The 11,259-nt window shown below is 51.4% G+C and overlaps 1 protein-coding gene across 1 annotated transcript; it reads left to right on the top strand.

The window, feature by feature from the left end:
- The first annotated feature begins 7,299 nt into the window (after positions 1–7,299).
- Positions 7,300–9,240, top strand: ARL4D (ARF like GTPase 4D). The gene is made up of 2 exons (XM_030848919.2): positions 7,300–7,393; positions 7,953–9,240. Exon 2 carries the CDS (start codon positions 8,048–8,050, stop codon positions 8,648–8,650), a length of 603 nt encoding a protein of 200 aa, XP_030704779.1. The 5' UTR covers positions 7,300–7,393; positions 7,953–8,047; the 3' UTR covers positions 8,651–9,240.
- Positions 9,241–11,259: the final 2,019 nt, after the last annotated feature.

Below are 11,259 nucleotides of genomic sequence, written 5' to 3'. Positions count from 1 at the left end.
GCCAATGACTAATTTAAATCACCATTCATTATAATACCAAACCAGGTTAAGTAATACTATTTTACTATCCTTCCCCCTTCAGGCTGGGGGTCAGAGTCTTCTTTTTCTGCAAGTAATTTTTATGACTAAAATCTGTAGTGTTCTTTGTCACACCTCTTTACTAGCTGTACCCAAGACTCCCTTCTGTAAAACAGCGCGAGGACCAGGAGCCTGTAAGCGAGCTCCTTCCCGCTCGCGTACCCTGGGGTTAAACCAAAACTTTTTCAGTGAGTTTGCTCCCATCCAAGTCTTGCAAAACACCAGCCTCTTTTTCTTGTTCTAGCTTCTCCTGAACAGATTGCAAACATTCAGGAGGCCATCAGGATGGCCTAAGCCTCACACCCACTCATTTGCCCACCCCTGAACTTCACTGACATGATTCACACAGGAGCCTGCCTTTCACTTTTCTCATGTTCCTATACACCCCCGCCCACTCTACTGTAAAGGCCTGCCCCCCGACATAAAGAAAAAGGGTAACTATTAAACTTACTTTTCCCTTTAATAGAAAAGTTTCTTTCCTTCTTTGTAGCATTAGCAAAATATTTCACACTACCTAAATTCTTTCCCTTAAATAAAATAAAATGTATGCAAAATTGCTACGACAGACACTGCTCAACAGGTGCTGCTGGGTTAATGCGCACACTCCCCGCTCCTTTCTCAGAAGTGCAGAGACCGGAAGGTGGATGTACTCTAAACGCATCACTGGGGGTCTTTTGAAAAACAACAGTGCCCTGTTACTAAGACTTGCAGGGGAACGACTTTCTCCATGAGAAGGGAAGAGGAACAAAACTCCTATCGTGCGCACCCTGGGTGTTATTTTAACACCACACAGCTATGAAGCTTGGGATAGGTTAGAAAAATTATGAGAGTAATTCTTGAAAACAACGTCCAAGGTTAATTTCTTTTATAAGCTGACAATGAACAGATATCCTCATTGAAAACATCCACAATTAAGCAAAGAAAAATACTCAACTTCAGTACAAGCAGGAAGAAAAAGGGTTCTATAGGGAGTTTAAGTTGCACTTTTCAGTGCACTAAAACGGAGAAGAGTTTTATCCAGATCAAGTGAAAAATGCTCTTCCTACAATTCATCTAACGTCTAAAGGGAAGGTTTAAGTTCCGGCCTTTCATGTGCTCCAAAAAATACCGCAAGGCAGGTATTGTCTTGACAGTTCAATGATGGGCTCTATGTAGATTCATCAGATTAAAAAATAAGCAAGGGCCTCCACCCCACACCCCCAAGACAGAATAAAGATCGTCTCTGAGCAGCAGGCAAAGTTATTGAATACGAGGTCACTCCTCAGTAGCGGTGGCTGTACCAGTCGTCGTTGTTGATCTGAAGGAGTTCTGTCACAACCTGCAGGATGTTGTAATTGTGTTTCTTCAGCAGCCTTAGGTTTAGCTGCCTGTCACAGAATCCCATTTCAAAGAGATGGGACATCAGGGCTGCTGTCTGATCTTCGGAAACTACTGGCTGTGTAGAGTCAAGAAAAGCGGAACAACGTTTTTTATATAATTTGTGTTTATCTTGTTAAGGCATGCTCATCTTCCAGATTTATTCAAAATACTAGGTAATCAGGTGCCGGGCTACGGCACTCCTGTCCACCCAATACTAATGGGTCTTCTGAGGGGATAAGGAAGGACTGGGAAGGCCCTGCTTTGGATTAGGTACGTCTGCACTCTGAGCCAGGTGACTGGCGAACTGTCTTTAGAACTAGATGAAGGAAAAGATGCTAACGAACTCTGGAAACCCTGTGAAGTTAAAGGTAATCATGACGATGGGGCAAGAAGGAGCAAGAGAGGAGATGGTAATTGGAAGAAAGCATGGGAAACTGGAAGAAAGTATGGCCAGCGCAAGTCTTAACCACTGGACCACCAGGGAAGTCCCTCCCACGGGTCTTAAAAATAAAAGCCAAAATCACTTAACACAGCATCCCACCTACATCACTGGTCTTTTCTCTTCTTGGTGCAAATTCACCTTCCAGGTTCACATCTCCAAGTCTCTGTACTGGCTACTCTGTCTACAGTGACCTCTCTAACCCTCTCTCCTGGCACACACTCATTCTGTCCTTTAGGACTGAGCTCGGGCGTCATCTGCCAGGACGCCTTCCCTGGCCCCGCCGTGGGGCCGACACCAGGCTGAGGTGTTCCACTGGTCTGAGAACACTGGCACAGTATCTGACACTGCACAATAAACGTTTTTTTTTTTTTCTTAATTGAATGGGAAGATTCTTTACATTCTACAGTGCTTTGCAATTTTCAAAAGTTTCACAGATAAATGTCCGTTTGCTTATCTCCCACTGTCTCTGGGCAGGAACTGGTGTCTGATTCACCTCGTAGTGCTGGTACCTGGGAGAGTGACCCCCACACAGTAGGTCCGCAACCAACGTTAGGTCTTTTTTCTTTCCTCCCTCAAGTGACTTAGCCAAAGTCATACAGCTGGAAAGTGGCAGAGCTGCGTGTTAAAGATTAAACTTAAAGCTCACGCTCGCTACGATGCCATGCTACTCTCTCCAACCCGGGCAGACGCCCCTGTTTTCACTGGTGACTAGGATTCGGTTCAGGAAAATAAAACATACACTGACCTGTGCAGTGACCGGTGGTCCAGCAAACAAGGCCTTGTATGCAGAGGCGGCAACAGACAAAGCCCCCTTCACCAGCCCTCCAGCAATGCTGCTCCCGTGGTGGTGCCTGCGGGGAAAGCCAATTTGTCTCCCTAAAGAAACGTGAATCGTTATCTTCCTACGGAGAACCTGGGCTCTAATCCTGGGAAGAAAATGAGATTTCCCCGAGAAAAAAGTCAGACGTAAAAGGAGAGTGGGCCTATTTTCCTATCAGTTTTATAGCTACAGATCTGGGCTTGATGCAGGGCCCAGCTCTTACTGCTTGCTGCAAGACATGGGCAGGGCACTGCAGAAAGCGCCTCACTCTGGTTAGCATGCCAGCTTTTAGCCCCGGCTGGAAATTCATGTGCTCAGCGGCACACTGAGGACCTGGCAGTCTGCATGCTCAGTTATCATCCCAGAGGAAACACCTCCCAAAGGAAATGTGATTTTCTGAACGCTCTACGTAGGGAGGAGCCCACCGTGACACTGCTCTGAGATGACTGGCAGCAGAGAGGCAGGCGTGTCTACGAAAAAGTTACAAGGATGCACAGCGGGCTGGGCCTTCCTGCCTTCTTCTCTGGTACTAAGCAGGAGGTGAATCTGAGGGAACTTCCTCCCGGTCTGGAATGTGAACACTCTTATTAAACAACAACATGAGTCCTCTGCTCAGTGCTGCTCACAAGCTTTAGAAGGAAATAAGAACAGGAAGGAATGATGGCTCTCCTCCGCTCTCGGCAGGTGGCACATGCTCTGAGAGGCTCGTTTAAGAGGAGGCAATACTAGGATATCCATGTACAACTTCACTCCTCCACTTTTCTTCAGGACGCAGGCAGTGACAGACACGTCCACCAGAGGGCAGCATCTGCCACTTTCCAGCCCTTGCCTTGGCCCCGGGTGGTTTTGGGTGAGTTGCCTCTGAAAGGGCCCCTGGCATGGGAAAAGGGTACCTAAAGGCCCCTTTCCCACATTTTTTCTTTTCACACTCATTCTAAGTAGTAGGTTGTGTTTCTTCCATTTGATGCTTGAGGAAGCAAAGCTGGGATCTGAAATACGGGACTTTGTGATTCCCAGGCCAAAGCCGTTCCTGGGCATCCACTCCCCCAGCCCATCCCTGCTCCTGCAGACTCCTCTCCTCCCTTCATCTGTGCACTCAGACAGGTACTCGGTTGGGATGCTGTGGAGACAAGGATGTCCTCAGCTGCTTTCTAGGTGAGCTCCATCCATCCTGTACCCTCCCCTACTCCAGAGCATGGGCTGTCCTGGGGAAAGGGACCTGGGATCATCTAAGTCCCTAGTTACATGCTGAGGAAACTGAGGCTCCCGGGGGAAAGTGGCTTTTCCAAGCCAGTGTACTTGGGAGGACAGGACTCACGATGACTCTCAGCCCAGGGTTTCAGCCCACCAGGCCTTGAGGAGTCCTCTCTCTCCAGTGTCATCTGTCCCATGGCCTCTGTTTTTCTCCTCCAAGAAATCCCTCTTCCCCAACAAAGGCCTGAGGGTTGAGTACTGCCCAGACCTTGCCTAGAAGTGCAGGGTTTTACAGGCATCTCTGCCAACCCCCAAGGACCCCAGACCAGGAAACTCCCAGCTAAGGCTGGACACTTGGTTCTCATACTCAGGGAACCGCCTTGAGTACCTTTAATCATTCCATCATGCAGTCATGAATCATGCAAGATTTCCTGATTGCCTACTGGGTAGCAGGCATAGTGCTGGGCACTGCAGAGCTGAGGATGAGAAGAAACGGCTCCTGGGCTCAGCGTTTAGTCTGGTGGGGAGACAGCTCTGAGGAAGAATAATCATTCAGCAGCTGCAATCTGACCCAGGTCAGGGAGCCAATGGGAGGAAGCAGGTAGGTCCCAGCTAGTTTGTCCTTCTGTCTGGAATGCTTACTTGACTCTTTGCCACTTAAACCTTGGCTTTAATGTCACAATGGAAAGGCCTTCATGAGCAATCCCCCTCCCCCAGGTAAAGCAGCTCTCTCCGCAGTCACTCTCTAACACATTTCTGTGTTTTATTTTCCTTGATGGCATGCATCACCATCTGACATTAACCTCTTTAGCCATTCCCTGTCTCTCCCCACTCTTCATTATAATGTCCACTCCACAAGGGCAGGTCCTAAGGCATTTCACTCAGGCCTTCAACCTAGCAGGCAGTCCATAAATGAATGCTCAAAGTAAGAATGTTCCAGTGTTCTCTGTAGGGAATCCTCCAATGCACTAGGTCCTGGGCTGTCATCTTGTGGAGAGAAAGGGCTGCAGAGGTGAGGCTTCCAGGAAACAAAATGGTCATTAATGGAGGAAGGCTCCCTGGGCTGCAGGCTGTGTGTGGAGGCGGGGTTCCCATTTAAAGGAGACTGGATTGGGGTAGGCCCACAGCCTGGTGCTGCCCTGACAAACTGGGCCCCTTCCTTCACTCTCACCTTGCCCCACCTCCTCCTTCCCATTTGTTCATCAACACCTTTCCTGGCAAAGGCAAAAGATGAAGGGTGGGGAGGTTGCCAGTTTCATCTCCCTTATCAGGTGATCAAGTGACAGTTTCCCTCTTGGGTGTGAGGCCCAGGAGATGTAGGAGAAATGTTAAAGAAATTTCAAAGACTGTGGAAAACAATGTGTATCTGTTTTCAGTTTCCATGTGCTCTCCATTTCTCTGTGTTTTCGGTTTCACAGCCATTGTAGCATGTGATCAAAGCCAAGTTTGGCCAATTTCTAGCTGGATGACCTTGGACAAGTTACTTACCCTTTCTGCCTTTGGTGTCTTCTTTTTGGAATAACTATACTTACTACATGGTTTGCGTTGTGTATTAAAAAAAGGAAAGGTGTTGGGAATTTCCTGGCAGTCCAGTGGTTAGGACTCCGTGCTTTTACTGCAAGCGCGTGGGTTCTGTCCCTGGTCATAGAACTAAGATCTTGCAAGCTGCAAGGCACAGCCAAAAATAAAAATTAAAAAAAAAAAAAAAAAAGGAAACGTATGCAAAGTCCCTTGACCACAGCTTAGCATGCATCGGCCACTCAATGAGCTAGTGGTTCCCAACCTCTCGGCTTGCTCTGACTTCCCCTCTCCTAACTCAGTTCCACCCTTGTGCCTTAGCTCCTGCTGCATTCTGCCACCCCACAACATGGGGTGTAACAGACTAATTACCTAAGGTTTTGATCTCTTAAGGGATTTGGGGAAGCTCCCTGCATTGCTGGGGAAAACCAGGTGGCTGGTTTTGTTGCGGGGAGGGGACGAGGAGGGTGCAAGGCAGGCTGGTGCTAAACAGATGGGAAGCTAGTGGGCAGGAAGGGCTAGACCCTCCTGTCTGGCAATGGCTTCCCCCCCACCCCCTTTTACAATTCCCCTCATAGACAGCCTTTTAAAAAGTTAACACTGAATTATATAATAAATGCAAGCATCCAGCTTCCTGGTAAAAATGGAAAGAGTAGAGTTAACATTTCATTCTCCTTTGAACCCCCTCCCCACCTTCAGTTTTACCTTCCTCCCTGCAGGTAATTACTGTTACCCTTTGGTCACACTGCCCGTTGGTGACATCTCCGCCTCTTCAGTGCTGCCCAGACTGTATCAGGCTGTAATGACTGGGGAGATGCCACTCAGTCCTGCCCACCTCCCAACCAATCCTACGCACGACTAATTAACTTCTGGAAACCTTTCCAGAAGCTTCTAGTTGACATGTTCTCTCCCTCCTCTGAAGTCCTGTAAGTGCTTATCTCATGATTTACAAAGTCGCTATGTTCCCTGTCAGTGGCCAGTCTTGTCTCTCTCACTAGAGTAGAAGCTGTCTGAGGCCAGGCCCCGTGGTCTGCTCATCCTCTATGTCTCCACAGTCTCTTTGGCTCATGCAGAGCAGACAGTATTAATGAGGTCAGTAAACACCCTGTGAAGTGAAGGATTTTGTCTTTATCGATTTGAACAAGGGAGGCCCTCAGGGGGCCTGCTGCTGGCAGGCACTCTGACCAACAACGGGCGGGACTTCTGCTGAGAATCTCCCTGAGGAGAGAGATTGGATAGATAAGTGGTGAGGGGCCAAGGCACTGGATTCAGACACATCCTTGCTCAGCCACTTACTAGCTATATGTGACCTTAGACAAGTCATTGAGCCCTTCAGAGCTTTCTTCACCTATATAATGCAGACGACACCAGTCTCTCATTGGTTCCCCCTCTTCCTGTTCATCCTCTGGCTGTTACAAAGATCAATAGGGGTAATGGGTTTAGGCTGTTTTATGGGGTTCCATGTTCACACAGGTTAAAACATTGAATTAGGAAGGATAAAGGAGGAAGCCTTGTCAGCATCTCTCGAGTGGACCCGGCCAAGGGAGCGCATACGTGGGGTGGATACCTCTGCCTGGGTGAGGGGGATGTGGTGGTATTGAGAGTGTTATGCTCTTCACCTCTCCTCCCTAGTCAAACGCTGCCACGCGTGTTCCTTTTGCCCCTCCCACCTTCCATCCCGGATTTATCCCGAGTTTAATTCCAAATATTAGATTATGGTAGAAAAGATCAAATAAAACGGTCACCAATTGACCAGACGTCCATCACAGTGTGGCCCGGGTTCCAGTCCGTTTATCTCCACGCCCCGCCCCGCCCCGCCTCGCTGCCGCAGGGCTGCTGATTGGCCCGCGCCACGTGACGTCACGCGCGGGTTTTAAGGCAGAGTGCCCCGAGCCGCTTCGCAGTGCCAGCGGGCTGGAAGCCGGCTAGGAACCTCGTGGGGCTGGCCCGGAGGGGAGCGGGGAGAGCGCGGCTGTCGGAAGGTAAAGGGGCTGTTCAGGCCGAGCCGAGGCGATCCGGGTGCGGGGCCGGAGGAGCTGGAGTCAGCGATCGCAGGAAGGCGGGCAGTGGAGTGTCGTGGGGCAGTGGGGAGGGGGTCTTGTGTAAGGAGGGTTGTGTCAACCGCCTAGGGATGTGGAAGGCGGGTGGGAGTGGGCCTCACTCTCCGGTCTCAGCGCCCGCACCCTGATTCTTAATTTGGGCCCTCTGCCCCCCAGCTGCACTTTCCCCAAGGATTCTCTCCTGGGGAACGGGTCGCGATGCCTGCTACCTCGCCACAAGCGCAGAAGCTGACTGTCCGGCGATCGAGGTCTCTTCCCCCAACCTCAGTGTCCTGGGACCTGGGGGTTTCTGTATGTCTCATCGCCCTTGTCAGGGCCCCCAGGGAGGGGGGAGAGCCTCTGTTATACCTGCAACTGCTTTAAGAAAAAAAAAAGGAATTAAAAAAATGAGCAGCTGATTTAGGAAATGATCAAGAAGTTGCAAATTTCATGTTTATTATTAAACATCTCCTCTTTTCTCGCCTGACCTTTCCCTGTTCAGATAGCCCAGCTGTGGTCTCCAGAGCCTGCAGTTTCAAGGCCTCCTCCCTGCCTGTACTGTGAGCCCCAGGACCTGCACCTTAGCCAGTGTTCAACATGGGGAACCACTTGACAGAGATGGCGCCCACCGCCTCCTTCCTGCCTCACTTCCAGGCCCTGCACGTTGTGGTCATTGGGCTGGACTCGGCTGGAAAGACCTCCCTTCTTTACCGCCTCAAGTTCAAAGAGTTTGTCCAGAGTGTCCCCACCAAAGGCTTCAACACCGAGAAGATCCGGGTGCCCCTGGGGGGGTCCCGTAGCATCACCTTCCAAGTGTGGGATGTGGGGGGGCAGGAGAAGCTTCGGCCACTGTGGCGCTCCTACACACGCCGGACAGACGGGCTGGTGTTTGTGGTGGATGCCGCTGAGGCTGAGCGGCTGGAGGAGGCCAAGGTGGAGCTACACCGAATCAGCCGGGCCTCGGACAACCAGGGTGTGCCTGTCCTGGTGCTGGCCAACAAGCAGGATCAGCCTGGGGCCCTGAGCGCAGCCGAGGTGGAGAAGAGGCTGGCAGTCGGCGAGCTGGCTGCTGCCCCACTCACCCACGTGCAGGGCTGCAGTGCTGTGGACGGGCTGGGCCTGCAGCCAGGCCTGGAGCGCCTGTATGGGATGATCCTCAAGAGAAAGAAGACTGTCCGGACAGGCAAGAAGAGACGGTGACCTGAGGCTGCCCCCTCCTCACCAGTAGGGGTCTGCACACTTGGACAGCCAGGTGGAGCCTGTGGCCCCTCACTTAGCCCCAGGGTGCAAGGACCTGTTCACCTCGATGAAGGACCGAGGAGCACACCGCGGGGGTCCTGTTTTGGGGCAGCACTGGGGTGGGCGATGGGAGATGGGATGTCTTCTCACATCTCTCCCTCATCCTCACTTCTGGAGAAGTGGAGGCTGCAGGACTGTGGAGGCTTAAATGTAAACTGACTCTACCTCGACCCTGTTTCCTGTTTTTCTTCTCTGGCTTTTTGATTAGATGTGTTTGGGGGTGAAGGAGAGTTTCTTGGAGGATGCATGTGGAATAAACGAGAACTAGCTCTTGCCCCTCCCCCCAACTGAGGGGTCTCCCCAGGTTGCTTTTCTAGGGGTGCCAGTCGTAATAGTCTATATTTTTCTCTTTGTATGAAAGTGCCGAGAACTCCTCCCCACCTTTGTAGACTCACAACCATTTTTATAAGCCACGTGTGTCCTCTGTATTATTATTATTAACGATTTTTTAGCATTTGCCTATAAGTTATTAAAGACTGATGATGTTGTAGCTCTAACCTTGGTCTGGCATTTTCCTCTCCTTACCTAGCCTCAGGGTTAGTCCAAGATTTCTATATGGGCAGGCAGGGGTGGGGAGGAGGGACTTATCTTGAAGCTGAATTTGCAAAGCAAGCACTTTTCTAAAAAATTAGATTGTGTGTTTACGGGCTGGTGGGGATTATAGGGAGTTGAAATAACCCCATGCTATTGCCTGATCTCTGCCAGGTTTTTTTGGGTCCCTTCTTTCTTCCACTTTCCTCCCCTCCCCTCCTCCTCTGGCTCTGACTTGCCCCCGATCCCAGCTGGTCCCTGCAGATTTAACTTCAGGTTTTGCTGGTGTGAGCTGCTCCTAGGTCCTTGCCCTTGGGGACACCTCTTAGGTCTATGTAGGTAGGTCTGCCCCGTCCGCAGCACTCAGGTGGTTAGTCTGATTTCCTCTCCCAACCCCAATACACATCTTGGGGGGTGTGGAGAGAATGGAAAGTAATTTCCTCCTGGCCTTAAGCCACCTCTGTGTGCTCAGTCCTGCTGACTGCAGCTCACTGGCAACGGTGGCAGTGACTGGTGCTGGGGAGGCCTGGGCTGGATTGAACCAGCCAGGCACCTGTGACTAAGCCATGAGTCGTCTAGCTATTCCCAAGAGAGGGGAAGTCTAGTAGCTGTTTGAGCCTGGTGCGAGTGAGGACGGCTGGGTATCCACATAGACCACCAATGTTAGCAGTGATCGTAAGAATAAAATGCTAGTGTCGCGAGAGCCTGAATACCCCTGCCCAGACTTTCAGGGCCACACCCACCTCACCAGCACTTGAGGACAATTAGATCTTCCTAATCTGAGTGGGAGTCGTAAGTAAAAACCAAGCACCATTTTTTCCAGTCCCCCGGTCCCGTGCCCACCCTTTGTGCAAACATGGGATCCCCAGAGCATGTTCAGAGTCCCTGCTCCAGAATCAGATTAAAGGACCTGAGGAGGGAGGGGAGGTGCTGGCAACCCCATCCTGGGGGAGCCTTCCTAAGGAACTCGTTTCTTCCTAGCCAGCCGGCAGAAGCTGAGTTTGCTGAGTCCGGGCCAGGTCAGATGTGCTAACACCCGTGCACGCCCCTTCTCCCGCCCTCGAGGTGGCTGGCAGGACGGGGGTGGATGTGCATCCATCCGGAAGGGTGCCCAGGTCTGCGTCAGTGCTGGGGCCTCCTCGACAGAGCTGCCGGGCTGGTTCTGCTGGGGACACGCGCTCCCTGGCCGCCCTCTACCCACACCTGTGACTCATCTCTCCCAGTCCTCAGGGTAGAGTCCTCTGCAGCCCAGGAACAGGCTGGGGAGGACCTGGCTGGAAGGATCCTAGGTCTTGCTGGGAGATCTTTCTTCCCCATTCCACCCCAGTTTTGCTCTTTTGTCTCAAAATCTCCAAGGACACGCTCTCTCCATTTTTAGTCACCTGGGGGACTGAGGTCTCTGGATTTGGGGGGCTATGTGTGTAGAGGTGCTCCCCCATCCCTAGCAGAGAGGCATCCATGATGCCATGGTTCTGCCAATCAGCCTCCCTCCCTATCAAATTAGAACTGTCTTCTGCTCCCCTCTTCTCCCCCAAACCCCTCTCCAGCCCTGGGTGGGGACCATGGTCCACAGGAGACCTGCGAATGTCCTGGCTCGTGCCCTGACCCCCTGGGGGGTGGAGGAAGGGGGGTGCTGGCGACAAGTGAGATGGAGAAGCCAGTTGCTCTGAAGCGTTGTGGGGAGAGGGGAGCACGGGGGCATTCTGATTAGAAAGCCACATTCTGGCAGGGTAAGGGCCTGGAGCTTTGTAATAATCCTTAGTCCATCAAAGGGATGGAGGGCTGGGAGGGAGGGGACCACCTCAGGGGTTCGGCGTGTTGAACTCTGGGCCAGTTGCTTGGGATGGGGGTGGGATCAGGATTGCAGGTAGGTTGTAGTTTCTTTGTCTCAGCTTCTTTATTTAGGAGAATTTCTTTGAGACCCTGAGATGGGTGCTGAGGAAGAGGCTCCTTAAGGGCTGAAGGTGTCTAGGGGCTAA

Source organism: Globicephala melas, chromosome 20 (assembly GCF_963455315.2).
Source record: "Globicephala melas chromosome 20, mGloMel1.2, whole genome shotgun sequence".
Classification (NCBI taxonomy): domain Eukaryota; kingdom Metazoa; phylum Chordata; class Mammalia; order Artiodactyla; family Delphinidae; genus Globicephala; species Globicephala melas.
This window is presented reverse-complemented; position numbering and strand designations above follow the sequence as displayed.

Excerpts from the sequence above, each read along its gene's own strand:
- ARL4D (XM_030848919.2), top strand. The coding sequence starts at position 8,048 with ATGGGGAACCACTTGACAGAGATGGCGCCCACCGCCTCCTTCCTGCCT.